The 19990-nt window shown below is 44.9% G+C and overlaps 2 protein-coding genes across 3 annotated transcripts; one reads left to right on the top strand and one right to left on the bottom strand.

The window, feature by feature from the left end:
• Positions 1-632: 632 nt before the first annotated feature.
• Positions 633-3419, bottom strand: LOC123725113 (repetitive proline-rich cell wall protein 2-like). Its single transcript, XM_045688903.1, has 2 exons — positions 3282-3419; positions 633-1187 (listed from the first exon to the last, which is right to left on the bottom strand). The coding sequence occupies exons 1-2, from the start codon at positions 3417-3419 to the stop codon at positions 633-635; spliced, it is 693 nt and encodes a 230-aa protein (XP_045544859.1).
• On the top strand, positions 3321-19528 carry katnal1 (katanin p60 subunit A-like 1). 2 transcript variants are annotated; one of them, XM_014129723.2, is made up of 11 exons: positions 3321-3481; positions 5325-5518; positions 5683-5843; positions 6642-6813; positions 7052-7179; positions 7292-7397; positions 13265-13423; positions 14210-14336; positions 15731-15865; positions 16130-16256; positions 18468-19528. In XM_014129723.2, the coding sequence occupies exons 2-11, from the start codon at positions 5357-5359 to the stop codon at positions 18664-18666; spliced, it is 1476 nt and encodes a 491-aa protein (XP_013985198.1). In that variant the 5' UTR covers positions 3321-3481; positions 5325-5356; the 3' UTR covers positions 18667-19528. The 2 variants fall into 2 exon arrangements, with proteins under 2 accessions (XP_013985198.1, XP_013985197.1); XM_014129722.2 differs by having other exon boundaries at positions 3349-3481; positions 5321-5518.
• The last annotated feature ends 462 nt before the right edge of the window (positions 19529-19990 follow it).

The raw sequence follows: 19990 nt of genomic DNA, 5'->3' as shown, positions 1-19990 counted from the left end.
TCCTGGTACCACTAGTACGATAGGCATACATTGTGATTCATAGTGATATTAATGGTAGTAGAAGATAGGGCGGTGTGAGTGTGTGTGGTGCTGGTTCTGTGTAGTGGCCTACTACTGGTCTACTCCCTTTCAGCTGTTGCAGTTCACTGTGCTGTTCTGTGAGACTATCATCCTGCTAGCGCAGAGCAGAGTAGACAGACTAGGTCTGAAAGCAGCAGTCCACAGCCACATACATACAGGTAGGCAGCACACAGCGCCACAGAACAGACAGGCAGGCAGCACACAGCGCCACAGAACAGACAGACAGCGGGCTTCAAAGCCTCACTAATCCAGCCTCCTGCTGTTCACTCACACTGCACTCAATACATGGGCCTGGATTGACATCTAGTGGACATTTATTGGAACTGCAGAAGTATTGACAAAGATATTATAGGTTTTCTCTGTGGTATTGATGCTAAAATATGTGGGAATAATAAAAGTTAATATAACACTAGTTATATGAGCAGTTATTGTATTGGTTTACAACAGAACAAACAAACCAGCTCTGATAGCATGTAACTTTCTATTTCAAGTCTTTTCTTAGAATGGCCAGGCGTGGAGTGGCCAGGTGTGGAATGGCCAGGCGTGGTTTGTCAGGCGTGGAATGGCCAGGTGTGGTTTGGCCAGGTGTGGTTTGTCAGGTGTGGTTTGGCCAGGCGTGGTTTGGCCAGGCGTGGTTTGGCCAGGCGTGGAATGGCCAGGCGTGGAATGGCCAGGCGTGGTTTGGCCAGGCGTGGAATGGCCAGGCGTGGTTTGGCCAGGCGTGGAATGGCCAGGCGTGGAATGGCCAGGGGTGGTTTGGCCAGGGGTGGTTTGGCCAGGCGTGGAATGGCCAGGCGTGGAATGGCCAGGCGTGGAATGGCCAGGCGTGGTTTGGCCAGGCGTGGAATGGCCAGGCGTGGTTTGGCCAGGCGTGGAATGGCCAGGCGTGGAATGGCCAGGCGTGGTTTGGCCAGGCGTGGAATGGCCAGGCGTGGTTTGGCCAGGCGTGGAATGGCCAGGCGTGGAATGGCCAGGGGTGGTTTGGCCAGGGGTGGTTTGGCCAGGCGTGGAATGGCCAGGCGTGGTTTGGCCAGGCGTTGTTTGTCAGGGGTGGTTTGGCCAGGCGTGGTTTGGCCAGGCGTGTTTTTTTCCTCCTGCGGTTGGTGCTGGCAGCTCGGATGATGCACTTCCCAAATGGCACCCTATTCCCTTTAAAGTACACTACTTTTGACCAGGACCCATAGGGATCTGGACAAAAGTAGGGCACTATATAGGGAATAGGGTGCCATTTGGGATGTAGCCCTGGAGTCTTGACCCCAAAAAAAAGCAGACTTATATAGCCAGCTGCACCGTGTCTACACCATTTCCAAATGTGTTTTTGATTTCAGATTCAGAATAATGTTTCCTTTGCTCCTAACTAACTACCTCCACAGCACTGCGGAGGGCTACTGTACAGCTTTCCAGTGTTGAAATGGACAATGGCCTGACATCAACGTGTTCCTAATGTGTTTTCGATTATGCCAATTGTAATTATAACCCATGTCAGTGTTCACAGGAATGTCGTAGTGAAATTGTTACAACAATAAACTGATTGAACACATCACTTCTAATCAGGCCTTGAGTTTTTTTTTCTGATCAGTTGGAAATAGAGGTCAGGAAATTATTCTGACAAATGATAACATTTATTTTATGTGAATAAAATCATACCTTCTTCTTTCACAGCTTTTTTCTTTCCTTCAAGGACATACAGGTAACCCTAATCCACTATCAACATTCAAACAACTAGATAAGGCCACTGCATGACTGTTCAAGGGTCGAACCACAGAGAACAACATATTAATTCAATTTCAATTTAAGGGGATTTATTGGCATGGGAAACATATGTTTACATGGCCTAAGCAAGTGAAATAAACAATAAAAGACTTACAGTAAACATTACACTCACAATAGTTCCAAAATAATAAAGACATTTCAAATGTCATGTTATGTCTATATACAGTGTTGTAACGATGTGCAAATAGTTGAAGTAAAAAAAGGGAAAATAAATAAACATAAATATGGGTTGTATTTACACTGGTGTTTGGTTTTCACTGGTTGCCCTTTTGTGGCAACAGGTCACATATCTTGCTGCTGTGATTGCACACTGTGGTATTTCACCCAAAGATGTGGGAGTTTATCAAAATAGGATTTGTTTTTCGAATTCCCTGTGGTTCTGTGTAATCTGAGGGAAATATGTGTCTCTAAAATGGTCATACATTTGGCAGGAGGTTAGGAAGTGCAGCTCAGTTTCCACTTAATTTTGTGGGCAGTGTGCAAATAGCCCGTCTTCTCTTGAGAGCCAGGTCTGCCTATGGCGGCCTTTCTCTATAGCAAGGCTATGCTCACTGAGTCTGTACATAGTCAAAGCTTTCCTTAATTTTGGGTCAGTCACAGTGGTCAGGTATTCTGCCACTGTGTACTCTCTGTTTAGGGCCAAATAACATTCTAGTTTGCTCTGTTTTTTTGTAAATTATTTTCAATGTGTCAAGTAATTCTCTTTTTGTTTTCTCATGATTTGGTTGTCTAATTGTGTTGCTGTCCTGGGGGTCTGTGGGGTGTGTTTGTGTTTGTGAACAGAGCCTCAGGACCAGCTTGCTTAGGGGACTCTTCTCCAGGTTCATCTCTCTGTAGGTGATGGCTTTGATATGGAAGGTTTGGGAATCGCTTCCTTTTAGGTGGTTGTAGAATTGAATGGCTTTTTTCTGGATTTTGATTAGCGGGTATCGGCCTAATTCTGCTCTGTATGCATTATTTGGTGTTTAACACTGTACACAGAATATATTTTAGCAGAATTCTGGTGTTTGTCCCATTTTGTGAATTCTTGGTTGGTGAGTGGACCCCAGACCTCACAACCATAAAGGGCAATGGGTTCTATAACTGATTCAAGTATTTTTTGCCAGATCCTAATTGTTATGTGGAATTATATGTTCCTTTTGACGGCATAGAAGGCCCTTTTTGCCTTGTCTCCCAGATTGTTCACAGCTTTGTGGAAGTTACCTGTGGTGCTGATGTTTAGGCCTAGGTATGTATATATTTTTGTGAGCTCCAGGGCAACGGTGTCTAGATGGAATTTGTATTTGTGTATTTTTTGGAACACCATTCATTTTGTCTTGCTCTCTCTCTAGTCTAGAACAAAGATGTACAAAGAATGCATTGTTTAACCTCCAGCTTCGATAAAACAATTTAATCCAGACAATGTAGTGAAAATTCTGTAAGCATACCCATGTCATTATATTGTGACAGTCTGTTCTGTTCTTGATGTTGACTGACGTCATCCATGAAGTCCAGCGGCCCCGCCTCTTCCTCTTCTTCCCCCCCATATGATCGTCATTCTCCACACGGCGTCTCTCCGCGGCCATGGTAACAACACCGTCTAACGGACTACTGCAGACAACAACAGAAACAAGTGCTTTTCTTTGAGGTATAATCATATTCTTTTCATGCACAGAGTTGTAAATACTAGCTATTTCTTTGTCTTTGGGTTTTTGTGCCATACTTGCGCGGACGTAATTTATTCGAAACGAGAGGGTATTTTCTTGCCATGCGATCCGTTTTGTTATCTGGCCTAAGCTTGGGGTGTAACTGACTGGAGGTTTATGGGAAATGTTGTTTTCTTTACACATACTGCTGATCAAAATAGATGGAGAGATGTCTGGGTCTGAACTACAAGACCAGGGTCCTGATTTGCGAAGATAGATTTTATGGATAATGTGCATTCTTTGAAATGTTTCCTGCTGATGTTATTATTGTTGATTCACATACTAGCCCATTAGTAATGCTAATGATAATGGTTGACATATTTACCTTAGCAAGCTAGCTAGCTACATTGTAAAAATCATGTTTGCTAGCTATTTTAGCTAACTATGAAACCCATCTGGATTAAGTAGTGCTACATTAAATAGGCTTTGAAGTTAATGTAGTTAGTTTAGCTACTAGGAATATATGGTTAATGAAAGGTATGCAAGTGTAACCGGAATGAAGGGGCACTGCTATCAACTATAGGACATCCTGCTTACCATGGGATAAGATTATATTTATCTAGGCAGGTCAGTTAAGAACAAATTGTTATTTACAATGACGGCCTACACCGGCCAAACCCGGACGACGCTGGGCCAATTGTGCGCTGCCCTATGGGACTCCCAATCACGGCCGGGTTGTGATACAGCCTGGATTTGAACCAGGGTGTCTGTAGTGACACCTCAATCTCTGAGATGCAGTGCCTTAGACCGCTGCCACCCGGGATCCTACTGCTTGTCTAGCACAGGGTTTCCCAAACTCGGTCCTGATAACCTCTTAGCTCCTCACGGTTTGATAACCTCTTAGCCCCTCACGGTTTGGTAACCTCTTAACCCCTCACGGTGTGATAACCTCTTAACCCCTCACGGTGTGATAACCTCTTAACCCCTCACGGTGTGATAACCTCTTAGCCCCTCACGGTGTGGTAACCTCTTAGCCCCTCACGGTGTGGTAACCTCTTAGCCCCTCACGGTTTGGTAACCTCTTAGCCCCTCACGGTTTGATAACCTCTTAGCCCCTCACGGTTTGGTAACCTCTTAGCCCCTCACGGTTTGGTAACCTCTTAGCCCCTCACGGTTTGGCAACCTCTTAGCCCCTCACGGTTTGGCAACCTCTTAGCCCCTCACGGTTTGGCAACCTCTTAGCCCCTCACGGTTTGGTAACCTCTTAGCCCTCACGGTTTGGTAACCTCTTAGCCCATCACGGTGTGATAACCTCCTAGTCCTCCAGTCTATACAGTTTATTATATCTAACTCTTGAGTTTGCTCATACTCCAATTGAAACTAGTATCTGCAAACCCTGGCTGTCCAAACAGTCAATTGATTTCAGATAGTATGTAGCTAGCTAGTTAGCTAGCTAATCCGAACATAGTAAGTCTGACAAGCCAACTCTACACACTGAAGAAAGGGATCATATGACACAGCCAGCAGTAGAGCAAGATAAAGGGAACCCAGAGCTCTCACTACTGTTTGACAACAGTTCCCATTGTTAGTAAAGCCTGTGAGCCATGCCATGATCTTGGTTTACTTGCGTCACTTTTACATTCTCAGGGCTGAGATCATGTCATTACTAATATAGCTTAGTTTCAGAGTAGTGACTTGCAGGGTACAACAAGTCAACTAAAGAAAGGGAGAGATACCCGCACACTGATGATGATTGCTTCAGTTTTATTGTGCAACATTTCGACCTGAAGATCGAAGGAGAACTTTCATCCTAATGTAGCCTTCTTCTGTTTCCCTGCCAGACAGTTCCAGCACAGAGACATTGTCCTCCATTTAAGATGAACCTGGCAGAGATCTGTGACAACGCTAAGAAGGGCAGAGAGTATGCTCTGCTGGGGAACTATGACTCCTCTATGGTCTACTACCAGGGAGTGATCCAGCAGATACATAAACACGGCCAAGCCCTCAGAGACCCTGCACTCAAAGTCAAGTGGCAACAGGTGAGACTCTCCCAAACACATGCATTACACATACATGTTGCAGCATAGAAGCATTGGTAATAAGACATTATGAACGCTCATGCATGCTTAACAAGAAATAATGTGATGTACCGGTTGGCTAAAAGTGTTACTGAAATGTCCTCTCTCGCTCTCTCTCGCTCTAGGTGAGACAGGAGTTGTTGGAGGAGTATGAGCAGGTGAAAGGCATTGTGGGAACTCTGGAGAGTTTTAAGGTGGACAAGCCAGCTGACTTCCCCGTCCCTCAGTCTGAGGAGGGGCCTAGAGACCCTGCAGTGTGGCCCCCACCCACACCTGCAGAGCACAGGTACATGGAGTGCCTGAGACCTAACACAATTCTTCAGGTCTCAGGCAACCTTATTCATCACTTGTGCCTGGTTCCCCCAAACCAGCTCCATTACTGAGTGGAGAGAAGGAAATCTGATGGGGTAAACAGCACTTTGGCTGTGTAAGGTCTCATTTTTAACAAAGAAACAAGTACAGAGCTCAAGTTACTATCTTAAGGCAACATCATGTGGAGTATTGTAGCGTTAACACTGTGTGGTGTGTGTGGACATATCAGTGTGTTGTTATCCACTGATATGAGACGAGGAAATGCCACTTAACCAAATGATCCCCTCTTGAAGTTGACAAGCTGCTGCTTCCTATTGTATGTTCAGCTGCAGCAGCACATGGCAGAGAGTAGGCTACACATCTTCTGAATAGCATGATGATTACATTGACAGGACCATCATAAAAAGGTTACATGCTGCATAGTTTCATTCACTAGCTGTATGTCTTATGACTTTCTAAAATAGCCTATAGGCCCTGTAGCATCGTACAGCCACCATGATCTCTCAAACTGACGTTCTGTTTCGCTACACTGATTGGACTTTGATTGCTTCATGGAAAATGTCTGTCTGTCTGTCTGTCTGTCTGTCTGTCTGTCTGTCTGTCTGTCTGTCTGTCTGTCTGTCTGTCTGTCTGTCTGTCTGTCTGTCTGTCTGTCTGCCTGTCTCTGTTTGTGTGTGTCCCTGTGTGTCTGTCTGCCTGTCTCTGTTTGTGTGTCCCTGCGTGTGTGTCTGCCTGTCTCTGTGTGTCCCTATGCGTGTGTGTGTGTGTTTAGGGCCCCTACTGCAGTGAAGCGTCCTAACAGTGGGGTGAAACCCCAGCAGAGGAAGGACTCTCCAGGTATGCAGCCCAGAGGGGCTCCAGGAGGGAGGGGCCAGACTAACCCTAAAACAGACCGCCCTGCCCCCAGGGATGCCCCCCGAGGCACCAAGGTCAGAGACGACAAGGTCAGTGTACAGCTGGAGATACTACACTTACACTGTTAGGGCTGGTTTCCTGGACACATGAAGTCCTGGACTGAAAATCATGCTCGATCTCTATTTAAATAACTTTTTTAGTCTAGGACTAGACTTGATCTGTGTCTGGGAAACCGGCCCTTAAACTCGCATGTCTGTTGTCCCAGGGTAAGAAGAGTATAAGGTGGGGAAGTTAAACTTGTGTTAAACGTGTGTGTGTGTCCTGCAGGGTAAAAAGGCTGTAGCAGAGGGAGCAGGGGATGGAGAGCTGAAGAAGTTTGATGGTTCGGGGTACGACAGTGACTTAGTGGAGGCACTGGAGAGAGACATCGTCTCCCGCAACCCCAACATACACTGGTACATTAAACACATCCTTGCTGACCTGTGTGTGTTTGTGTCACTCTGACTCACTCACTTTGTGTGTATCACTGTAGGTCTGACACATTGCTGGTGTGTGTGTGTGTTCCAGGGGGGACATTGCTGACCTGGAGGATGCTAAGAAGCTGCTGAGAGAAGCGGTGGTTCTGCCCATGTGGATGCCAGACTTCTTCAAGGGTATACGCCGACCCTGGAAGGTAAACACACACACACACACACACACACACACACACACACACACACACACACACACACACACACCAGCAATGTGTCAGACCTACAGTGATACACACAAAGTGAGTGAGTCAGAGTGACACAAACACACACAGGTCAGCAAGGATGTGTTTAATGTACCAGTGTATGTTGGGGTTGCGGGAGACGATGTCTCTCTCCAGTGCCTCCACTAAGTCACTGTCGTACCCCGAACCATCAAACTTCTTCAGCTCTCCATCCCCTGCTCCCTCTGCTACAGCCTTTTTACCCTGCAGGACACACACACACGTTTCGCTACACTCACACTAACATCTACTGAAAAAATATATATATTTGACACACACACACTTAAAAGGCAATGAGAGAAGAGTACCTTGAGGAGTCGTGTATGAAGTGGTCAGTAGGGGCTGTAATGTGACCTTATTACCGGCAGTCAGGAGTCATGACCACAGGCAAATTCCATGTGACCGCTGAGTCACGGTAACTAGGCTTCTCCAAAACTGCGGTCTGATGCCGCTGATGGTCATTAGTAGTCTACCAAACTTGTTAACGGCCGGTCGCTAACAGCCTGGTACTCAGTGCTCTATTGTCCCTCTAATCACTCTGCCAATGCAAATGAAATGTAAATAAATGAACGCTCCAGGAGAGCCCTGGCACTCAGAGTTTGAGTGGAATAGGATCACCTGTTGCTTAGCCAGAGTCAGATCATCATAGCTGGTTGATGCATGGAATGAAATAACTGTTTCTATAATCCCATATTATAGTACATTTCTATAGGCTATGCAATTGTGTGAGAAAACAGAGTTTCTATTAAAAAGAGGAGGATCCCATCAGCTTTCTATAGGCTTGGCCTACTATATTTATTTCTCATAATATTAATCATGTTGCTTCTCTTTACAACCGGAGTAGCTTTCCTGGCTGGCATCAATATGAACTGTGGGAAAAGCGTCCTCCATTCGCTATTTACAGTGGGGGGAAAAAAGTATTTGATCCCCTGCTGATTTTGTACGTTTGCCCACTGACAAAGAAAGGATCAGTCTATAATTTTAATGGTAGGTTTATTTGAACAGTGAGAGACAGAATAACAACAAAAATATCCAGAAAAACGCATGTCAGAAATGTTATAAATTGATTTGCATTTTAATGAGGGAAATAAGTATTTGACCCCCTCTCAATCAGAAAGATTTCTGTCTCCCAGGTGTCTTTTATACAGGTAATGAGCTGAGATTGGGAGCACACTCTTAAAGGGAGTGCTCCTAACCACAGCTTGTTACCTGTAAAAAAGACACCTGTCCACAGAAGCAATCAATCAGATTCCAAACTCTCCACCATGGCCAAGTAAGATAAATTGTTTATAAATGGAGAAAGTTCAACACTGTTGCTACTCTCCCTAGGAGTGGCCATCCTGCAAAGATGACTGCAAGAGCACAGCACAGAATGCTCAATGAGGTTAAGAAGAATCCTAGAGTGTCAGACTTACAGAAATCTCTGGAACATGCTAACATCTCAGTTGATGACACTTAACAAGAATGGTGTTGATGGGAGGACAACATGGAAGAAGCCACTGCTGTCCAAAAAAAAGCATTGCTCCACGTCTGAAGTTTGCGAAAGTGCACCTTGATGTTCCACAGCGCTACTGGCAAAATATTCTGTGGACAGATGAAACTACAGTTGAGTTGTTTGGAAGGAACACACAACACTATGTGTGGTGGGGGGGGGAAAAAGGCACAGTACACCAACATCAAAACCTCATCCCAACTGTAAAGTATGGTGGAGGGTCATCATGGTTTGGGGCTGCCTCAGGACCTGGACAGCTTGCTATCATAAACTGAGGAATTCATTTTTCCGTTGATCAAGAGATTTTGCAGGCGAATGTTAGGCTATCTGTCCGCCAATTGAAGCGCAACAGAAGTTGTGTGATGCAACAGGACAACGACCCAAAACACAAAAGTAAATAAACAACAGAATGGCTTCAACAGAAGAAAATACGCCTTCTGGAGTGCTCCAGTCAGAGTCCTGACCTCAACCCGATTAGTTTAAGCAGACTGTGTTTGTCCATTTGTCATGGACTTCAGAAAAGAGCAAAGGGAGCAAACCCATATCCACATCAACAGGACAGCAGTGGAGAAGAAGGAAAGTTTAAGTTCCTCGGTGTACATATCATCGACAAACTGAAATGGTCCACTTACACAGACAGTGTGGTGAAGAAGGCGCAACAGCGCCTCTTCAACCTCAAGAGGCTGAAAAAATAAATAAATTGGCTTGTCACCTGAAAACTGTCAACTTCTACAGATGCACAATTGAGAGCATCCTGTTGGGCTGTATCACCGCCTGGTACGTTAACTGCACCGCCCACAACCGCAGGGCTCTCCAGAGGGTGGTGCGGTCTGCACAACGCATCACCGGGGGCAAAATACCTGCCCTCCAGGACACCTACAACACCCGATGTCACAGGAAGGCAAAAAGATCATCGAGGACAATAACCACCCGAGCCACTGCCTGTTCACCCCGCTTCCTTTCAGAAGGCGAGGTCAGTACAGGTGCATCAAAGCTGGGACAGAGAGATTGAAAAACAGCTTCTATCTCAAGGCCATCAGATTGTTAAACAGCCATCACTAGCACAGAGAGGCGTCTGCCTACTTACAGACTTGATATCATTGGCCACTTTAATAAATGGAACAGTAGACACATTAATAATGCCACTTTAAGAATGTTTACATATCTCGCATTACTCATCTCATATGTATATACTGTTTCCTTCACTAATTATTCTTTACAATCTGTTGCATCTTAGCCGCTCTGTCACTGCTCATCCATATATTTTATAGGTATATATTCTCATGCCATTCCTTTACTAGATTGTGTGTATTAGGTTTTATAGTGGAAGTTGTTAGGTATTACCTGTTAGATACTGCTGCACTGTCGGATCTAGAAGCATATCACTACACTCACAATAACATCTGCTAACCATGTGTATGTGACCAATACAATTTTATTTTATTGTTGTGGCCTAGATGAAGATCAGATCAAATTTTATGACCAATTTATGCAGAAATCCAGATATTTCCAAAGGGTTCACATTATTTTTCTTGCCACTGTAAGTCTCTCATGGCTCAAAGTGGAGGAGAGATCGACAAGCTGAATGCATTGAGGTGTCTGTTAAAACTACTGGCACACAGCTCGGACACCCATGCATACCCCACAAGGCATGTCACCAGAGGTCTCTTCACAGTCCCCAAGTCCAGAATAGACTATGGGAGGCACACAGTACTACATGGAATTCTATTCCACATCAGGTAACTGATGCAAGCAGTAGAATCACATTTAAAAAAAAGATAAAAATACACCTTATGGAATAGCGGGGAATGTGAAGAGACACAGACACACATAAACATGATAAGACACATACTCTACACACATGCACTTTGTATTGATGATATGTGGTAGTAGAGTAGTTGCCTGAGGGAACACACTTAATGTGTAATGAAATGTCATGTAATATTTTTTATTTATTGTATATAACTGCCTTAATGTTGCTGGACCCCAGGAAGAGTAGCTGCTTCCTTGGCAGCAACACCTAATGGGGGATCCATAATAAATACAAATATAAGGAACCTGGCATGTGTCTGACATAATGCATATCGCTAACTAGCTAGCTGGTTAGCTAAATACCATTTAGCTAAATGCACTAGCTAGGACAAAACAAATGTTAGCTGGTTGCTACCAATGGTGTAGATCAGCATGTTATTTGTACAATGGCATGTTCTGAATCAATCTATTAAAAAATGTTTTGTCTAAATGTAACATCTATTCAAGTGGTGCCTTGGGAAACACTGACCAACCCTTTGGTAGATTTTATGTGGTGCTCCTAACTTTTTAAAGTTAGGAGCACCTGTGCTACCAATGGAAAAACGTTAATTTAGAGCCCTTGCCCTCAGGCCCAATCACATGATTAGGGGGTCAATATTTCATTGGTGTCTCAGTGTCACAACCGAACACATACAGTGGGGCAAAAAAGTATTTAGTCAGCCACCAATTGTGCAAGTTCTCCCACTTAAAAAGATGAGAGGCCTGTAATTTTCATCATAGGTACACTTCAACTATGACAGAGTAGGATTTTTTAATGAATTTATTTGCAAATTATGGTGGAAAATAAGTATTAATCAATAACAAAAGTTTATCTCAATACTTTGTTATATACCCTTTGTTGGCAATGACACAGGTCAAATGTTTTCTGTAAGTCTTCACAAGGTTTTCACACACTGTTGCTGGTATTTTGGCCCATTCCTCCATGCAGATCTCCTCTAGAGCAGTGACGTTTTGGGGCTGTCGCTGGGCAACACGGACTTTCAACTCCCTCCAAAGATTTTCTATGGGGTTGAGATCTGGAGACTGGCTAGGCCACTCCAGGACCTTGAAATGCTTCTTACGAAGCCACTCCTTCGTTGCCTGGGCGGTGTGTTTGGGATCATTGTCATGCTGAAAGACCCAGCCACGTTTCATCTTCAATGCCCTTGCTGATGGAAGGAGGTTTTCACTCAAAATCTCACGATACATGGCCCCATTCTTTCCTTTACACGGATCAGTTGTCCTGGTCCCTTTGCAGAAAAACAGCCCCAAAGCATGATGTTTCCACCCCCATGTTTCACAGTAGGTATGGTGTCCTTTGGATGCAACTCAGCATTCTTTGTCCTCCAAACACGACGAGTTGAGTTTTTACCAAAAAGTTCTATTTTGGTTTCATCTGACCATATGACATTATCCCAATCCTCTTCTGGATCATCCAAATGCTCTCTAGCAAACTTCAGACGGGCCTGGACATGTACTGGCTTAAGCAGGGGGACACGTCTGGCACTGCAGGATTTGAGTCCCTGGTGGCGTAGTGTGTTACTGATGGTAGGCTTTGTTACTTTGGTCCAAGCTCTCTGCAGGTCATTCATTAGGTCCCCCCGTGTGGTTCTGGGATTTTTGCTCACCGTTCTTGTGATCATTTTGACCTCACGGGGTGAGATCTTGCGCCAGATCACCATCCCTCTAAGATGGTGATGGTTCTGGAGCCCCAGATCGAGGGAGATTATCAGTGGTCTTGTATGTCTTCCATTTCCTAATAATTGCTCCCACAGTTGATTTCTTCAAACCAAGCTGCCTACCTATTGCAGATTCAGTCTTCCCAGCCTGGTGCAGGTGTACAATTTTGTTTCTGGTGTCCTTTGACAGCTCTTTGGTCTTGGCCATAGTGGAGTTTGGAGTGTGACTGTTTGAGGTTGTGGACAGGTGTCTTTTATACTGATAACAAGTTCAAACAGGTGCCATTAATACAGGTAATGAGTGGAGGACCGAGGAGCCTCTTAAAGAAGAAGTTACAGGTCTGTGAGAGCCAGAAATCTTGCTTGTTTGTAGGTGACCAAATACTTATTTTCCACCATAATTTGCAAATAAATTCATAAAAAATCCTACAATGTGATTTTTCTGGATTTTTTTTCTCATTTTGTCTGTCATAGTTGACGTGTGCCTATGATGAAAATTACAGGCCTCTCATCTTTTTAAGTGGGAGAACTTGCACAATTGGTGGCTGACTAAATACTTTTTTGCCCCACTGTATGTCACACGAAGACTATGTAGTGTAGGAATGCATGGTTTCTTACATGTGAATGAATGAGTACAGTGAACAGTTTTGAATGTTGACATGTATGGATGGATATTCAGAGGCTGCTCTGTCATACACCACTCAGGCCTGTAAGTGGTGATGCTGTACAGTAGAAATTCATGTAGATTGGAAAAGATTGGCCTACTGTCAGCACGATCACTCTGTATGCAATATATGGTGTGTGTGTCTCTTTCTCTCTACCAGGGTGTGTTGATGGTGGGCCCACCAGGGACAGGGAAGACCATGCTGGCTAAAGCCGTGGCTACAGAGTGTGGCACCACCTTCTTCAACGTATCCTCCTCCACACTCACCTCCAAATACAGAGGAGAGTCTGAGAAACTGGTTCGCCTGCTCTTTGAGATGGTGAGTCTTTGTGTGTGTGTGTGGTCTCTTGTGACGGATGGAAAAACCAAATGAGCAACTTTCTGAGGCCAGCTCTCACATTTTCATTTGGTTCTGGGTTGGAGAGTGTATGATGTGGGCAGTGCTGTCTCTAGACCGTCGGAGGACCTAAGTGAGATTAACGTTTTAGTGCTATCTTGTGGGACAGTGTTAAAGTAAATTCCCAGCAATTCTACACATTTTGCCATGTTCATATGACATCTGTATGATTTTGACTAACAAAGTCAATGGGGGGCCCCTGAGCACATGCCCCTGCGTGCCTGGTCAGTAATATGGAGATGATTAGCCTAGTACAAGGTTTATATAGCTGACTAGACTACCTTACCTAGCAGTCCATATTGCTTTTCTTTTTTGCTGACGTGGGATAATTGAGTGACTGACAGAACAAGTGGAAAACTGCTGATGCACTACCACATTTTGAAATGACACCTTGTGTATTCTAACTCTCTACAGTAAATTGTTTTTTTGGGGGGGAGGGGGGGCCTAGAATACACGGGGCCCTACAGGTCTGCTTATAGGAAGAGGTGGGGTGTGTTTTTGTGCTTTTTTTAAATAACATTCTTCAGAACCATGTTCTACAAGATGTTGACATAGAGATGTAAAAGATAGAAAGCTATGTTTTAATAGAAGAGATCATTATAAGCATGTTTTGTTGAATAGATGTTGAAAAAAATTCTGTCTGGTTGCTGGGGAATCCTCAATGAACCTTTTGTTTTGAATGAACCTTTTCTCTCCATTTGTGTCCAGGCGAGATTCTATGCCCCGACCACCATCTTCATAGATGAGATAGACTCCATTTGTGGGAGTCGAGGGAAGTCGGACGAACACGAAGCCAGCCGCAGAGTCAAGTCAGAAATACTGGTACAGATGGACGGTGAGAGAAGCTGGAGGAAGGAAGGAGGAGATGGTGGGGCAGAGGGAGAAAGCGAGAGTTCACTGATTTCTGAATATGTTGTTTCTAGCTCGGCTGCTGAGGTGTGTTTTTGGCGAAAAGTGTCTGACTGTACCGTTGTTGTCCAGATGTAGGGAGAGCTATCAGACTGTACCATTGTTAGCTCTCCTTACACCTGGATAACAATGCTACAGTCTGATATCCAGGTGTAAGGAGAGCTATCTGACTGTACCATTGTTATCCAGGTGTAAGGAGAGCTATCTGACTGTACCATTGTTATCCAGGTGTAAGGAGAGCTATCAGACTGTACCATTGTTATCCAGGTGTAAGGAGAGCTATCTGACTGTACCATTGTTATCCAGGTGTAAGGAGAGCTATCAGACTGTACCATTGTTATCCAGGTGTAAGGAGAGCTATCTGACTGTACCATTGTTATCCAGGTGTAAGGAGAGCTATCAGACTGTACCATTGTTATCCAGGTGTAAGGAGAGCTATCAGACTGTACCATTGTTATCCAGGTGTAAGGAGAGCTATCTGACTGTACCATTGTTATCCAGGTGTAAGGAGAGCTATCAGACTGTACCATTGTTATCCAGGTGTAAGGAGAGCTATCAGACTGTACCATTGTTATCCAGGTGTAAGGAGAGCTATCTGACTGTACCATTGTTATCCAGGTGTAAGGAGAGCTATCAGACTGTACCATTGTTATCCAGGTGTAAGGAGAGCTATCAGACTGTACCATTGTTATCCAGGTGTAAGGAGAGCTATCAGACTGTACCATTGTTATCCAGGTGTAAGGAGAGCTATCTGACTGTACCATTGTTATCCAGGTGTAAGGAGAGCTATCTGACTGTACCATTGTTATCCAGGTGTAAGGAGAGCTATCTGACTGTACCATTGTTATCCAGGTGTAAGGAGAGCTATCAGACTGTACCATTGTTATCCAGGTGTAAGGAGAGCTATCAGACTGTACCATTGTTATCCAGGTGTAAGGAGAGCTATCTGACTGTACCATTGTTATCCAGGTGTAAGGAGAGCTATCAGACTGTACCATTGTTATCCAGGTGTAAGGAGAGCTATCAGACTGTACCATTGTTATCCAGGTGTAAGGAGAGCTATCTGACTGTAGCATTGTTATCCAGGTGTAAGGAGAGCTATCTGACTGTACCATTGTTATCCAGGTGTAAGGAGAGCTATCTGACTGTACCATTGTTATCCAGGTGTAAGGAGAGCTATCTGACTGTACCATTGTTATCCAGGTGTAAGGAGAGCTATCTGACTGTACCATTGTTATCCAGGTGTAAGGAGAGCTATCTGACTGTACCATTGTTATCCAGGTGTAAGGAGAGCTATCTGACTGTACCATTGTTATCCAGGTGTGGGGGGAGCTTCAGAGAATGACGATCCCTCTAAGATGGTGATGGTTCTGGCTGCTACTAACTTCCCCTGGGACATCGACGAGGCACTACGGAGACGACTGGAGAAGAGAATCTACATCCCACTGCCTACAGGTGACCTCTGACCCCTCACCTTTTAAACCTAACCTCTGATCTATATCCTCCTGCCTACAGGTGACCTTTAACCTTTCAACCCTAACCTCTACCCTTACCCTGAACCTAAGATGCGGAGATCCTGTTTCATACACATGTCTTGCATATTAACCTATTGTTAAAATGTATCTGTTGTGCAGAACATTCACATTGTTGTACAGTTATACCTGTATGTCTTTAGCTGTAGGGTGTGTTGTTAACCCCCATTCCTGTGTGTGTGTGTAGCTGTGGGTCGTGCTGAGCTGCTGGGGATCAGTCTAAAGGAGGTGGATGTGGCTGATGATGTGGACCTGGCTCTCATCGCTGACAAGATAGATGGATACTCTGGAGCTGACATCACCAACGTCTGCAGGTGTAGTGTGTGTGTGTGTGTGTGTGTGTGTGTGTGTGTGTGTGTGTGTGTGTGTGTGTGTGTGTGTGTGTGTGTGTGTGTGTGTGTGTGTGTGTGTGGGGGGTTATTCTATCCTTTTGGGGACTTTAGGCTAGTAAAACAAGGAACATTCTCCCTCATGGGGACATTTCCCATATACCCATGAGGACAAAAACTATAGAGGTTAGGGTAAGGGGTTAAGTTTAGGGCAAGGGGTTAGTGGTTAGGGTTTAGTTTAGGGTAAGGGGTTAGTGGTTAGGTTCAGGGTTAAGTTTAGTGTTAGCATAAAGGGTTAGGGTTAGGATTAGGGTTACAGGTTAGGGAAAATAGGATTTTGAATGGTAATTCATTTTTAGTGTTCTTGTGAGACTGTTCCCATGACTGACCCTTGTGAGTCGTGACTAGTTGTGCGGCATTGGTGTGTGTGTGTGTGTGTGTGTGTGTGTGTGTGTGTGTGTGTGAGCTAAGGTCACAGTCATGGCTCTTGGCCAGGGGCATCCCCTGAACACACCCTTTATATAACAGAGAGAGTTGAGTCCACAGAGGGAGGGAGGGGGGGGTGGAGAGGGAAGGGAGAGAGAGGGACAACAATGTGTCCTCAGGAGGTCAGGCCTCTGTATGTGACCCATTAGATGTGTGCATTACATTTTAGTTATGCGTACATTCGGAAATTATTAAGACCCCTTGATGTAATCCACATTTTGTTACGTTACAGCCTTACTCTAAAATGTTTTTTTTTTAAACAATTACTTAAAGCAAAAATAGGTTTTTAGACATTTCTACACGTTGATTAAAAATAAGATGCCTTATTTACGTAAGTATTCAGACCCTTTGCTATGAGACTTGAAATTGAGCTCAGGTGCATCCTGTTTACATTGATCATCATGTTTCTACAACTTGATTGGAGTCCATCTGTGGTAATTTCAATTGATGGACATGATTTGGAAGGGCACACACCTGTCTATACAAGGTCCCACAGTTGACAGTGCATGTCAGAGCAAAAACCAAGCCATGAGATCTAAGAATTGTCCGTAGAGCTCAGAGATAGGATTGTGTAGAGGCATAGATCTGGGGAAGGGTACCAAAACATTTCTGCAGCATTGAAGGGCCCCAAGAACACCGTGGCCTCCGTCATTCTTAAATGGAAGAAGTTTGGAACCACCAAGACTCTTCCTAGAGCTGGCCGCCCGGCAAACTGAGCAATCGCGGGAGAAGGGCTTTCGTCAGGGAGGTGACCAAGAACCTGATGGTCACTCTGACAGAGCTCCAGAGTTCCTCTGTGGAGATGGGAGAATCTTCCAGAAGGACAACCCTCTCTGCAGCACTCCACCAATCAGGCCTTTATGGTAGAGTGGCCAGACGGAAGCCACTCCTCAGTAAAATGCTTGGAGTTTGCCTTAAGGCACCTAAAGGACTCTGTCCATGAGAAACAAGATTTTCTGGTCTGATGAAACCAAGATTGAACTCTTTGGCCTGAATGCCAAGCGTCACGTCTGGAGGAAACCTGGCACCATCCTTACGGTGAAACATGGTGGTGGCAACATCATGCTGTAGGGATATTTTTCAGCGGCAAGGACTGGGAGACTAGTCAAGATTGAGGGAAAGATGATCAGAGAGATCCTTAATGAAAACCTCAGACTGGGACAAATGTTCACCTTCCAACAGGACAACAACTCTAAGCACACAGCCAAGACAACCCAGGAGTGGCTTCAGGACAACTCTCTGAATGTCCTTGAGTGGCCCAGCCAGAGCCCGGACTTAAACCCGATTTTTAACATCTCTGGAGAGACCTGAAAATAGCTGTGCAGCGACGCTCCCCATCCAACCTGACAGACTTTGAGGATCTGCAGAGAAGAATGGGAGAAACCCCTCAAATACAGGTGTGCCAAGCTTGTAGCGTCAAACCCATGAAGACGGCTGTAATCGCTGCCAAAGGTGCAAATATTTCTAAAAACCTGTTTTGTATAATGCAGAATTTTGGCTTGATTGATGAGGGGGAAAAAACAATTTAATAATATTTAATAAGGCTGTAACGTAATAAAATGTGGAAAAAGTCAAGGGGTCTGAATACTTTCTGAATGCACTGTATCCAGGTTTTTTTGTGTTGAGATCAGAGCTCTGTATGAAGAACGCATCTACCGTTAAATAAACTGTCTCTGTCTCTGAGTGTGCCATGTGTGTCTGCCCCCACAGAGATGCGTCTATGATGGCTATGCGTCGGCGTATCCAGGGCCTCTCTCCAGAGGAGATCAGAGCTCTGTCTAAAGAAGAGCTTCAGATGCCTGTCACCATGGACGACTTCACAATTACCTTGAAGAAGATCTCCAAGTCTGTCTCCGCTGCCGACTTGGAGAAGTACCAGGCCTGGATGGAGGAGTTTGGATCTGTTTAGAGAGAGGACACAGCACCAGGAGTGAAGAAAGGACTGTAAGAGCAGAGTGGGAGAGGATCAGTGGGGATTGGAGGGGGAGAGGACCAGTGGGGATTGGAGGGGGAGAGGACCAGTGGGGATTGGAGGGGGAGAGGACCAGTGGGGATTGGAGGGGGAGAGGACCAGTGGGGATTGGAGGGGGAGAGGACCAGTGGGGATTGGAGGGGGAGAGGAGCGTGGGAGAGGACCAGTGGGGATTAGAGTGGCAGAGGACCAGGAGAAAGAGACATGTATGTGAAGTGTAGAGGAACTAGAGGAGGTTGTGACTGGTGAAGAACTAGAGGCCAAGAGTGTGAACCAAGAGGATTGAAGTGTGTAAAGCGGAGACGAATGGACTGGAGTGTTTGGCTGAGATTTAAAGGGTACATCTCAATAGTCTAAAGTTGCTTCCTCTCTTCGTCCCCTTGTCTACTTCTCCTTGTCTCTTCGTCTCCTTGTCTCTTCGTCTCCTTGTCTCTTCATCTCCTTGTCTTCCTCTGTATCTGTTGGTCCCTCCCTCCCTCCACTCACTACTCCTCCATGTGTCTGTGGAGATGGAGTCTGTCACTGCATCTAAAATGGCAGCCTATACCCTATATAGTGCACTAGGGGTCTGGTCAAAAGTAGGGCACTAAATTAGGGAATAGGGTGCCATTTTGGATGCAGCCTGTGAAACTCTTCACAGACGCCTTGGACTGATACTTGAATGGACACCTACAGACACTATCCACCACACACATTCACCAGGAGATGAACTGTATCTGGACAGGTTGGTTGAATGGTTCAGCTGTTCATTTGACCACCTAGCTATCACAGTGTCTGGAAATGTAGATAATATACTGAACAAAAATCTAAATGCAACATGCAACAATTTCAAAGATTTTACAGAGTTACAGTTCATATAAGGAAATCAGTAAATTTAAATAAATTCATTTAGCCCTAGTACATGGATTTCACATGACTGGGAATACTTATAGGCATCACATATCTTAAAAAAAAAAAAAGAGGGGCGTGGATCAGAAAACCAGCCAGTATTTGGTCTGACCACCATTTGGCTCAGGCAGCGCGACACATCTACTTCATATAGAGTTGATCAGGCAGTTGATGGTGGCCTGTGGAATGTTGTCCCACTCCTCTTCAATAGCTGTGCGAAGTTGCTGGATATTAGCTGCAACTGGAACACGATGTTGTACACGTCGATCCAGAGCATCCCAAACATGCTCAATGGGTGAGATGTCTGAGTATGCAGGCTATGGAAGAACTGGGACATTTTCAGGGTCCAGAAATTGTATACAGATCATGCTGA

The sequence above is a fragment of the Salmo salar genome, chromosome ssa11 (genome assembly GCF_905237065.1).
Source record: "Salmo salar chromosome ssa11, Ssal_v3.1, whole genome shotgun sequence".
NCBI classification, from domain to species: Eukaryota; Metazoa; Chordata; class Actinopteri; order Salmoniformes; family Salmonidae; genus Salmo; species Salmo salar.
The sequence above is the reverse complement of the archived record's forward strand: the minus strand, read 5'-3'. Positions and strand labels throughout refer to the sequence as shown.

Coding starts and splice junctions, on each gene's coding strand:
- LOC123725113 (XM_045688903.1), bottom strand. CDS start 3,419: ATGGCCGCGGAGAGACGCCGTGTGGAGAATGACGATCATATGGGGGGG. Junction 1,188..3,281: donor GTCACAATATAATGACATGG/GTATGCTTACAG, acceptor CCGAGCTGCCAG/CACCAACCGCAGGAGGAAAA.
- katnal1 (XM_014129723.2), top strand. CDS start 5,357: ATGAACCTGGCAGAGATCTGTGACAACGCTAAGAAGGGCAGAGAGTAT. Junction 6,814..7,051: donor CCAAGGTCAGAGACGACAAG/GTCAGTGTACAG, acceptor TGTGTCCTGCAG/GGTAAAAAGGCTGTAGCAGA. Junction 16,257..18,467: donor GACATCACCAACGTCTGCAG/GTGTAGTGTGTG, acceptor CTGCCCCCACAG/AGATGCGTCTATGATGGCTA.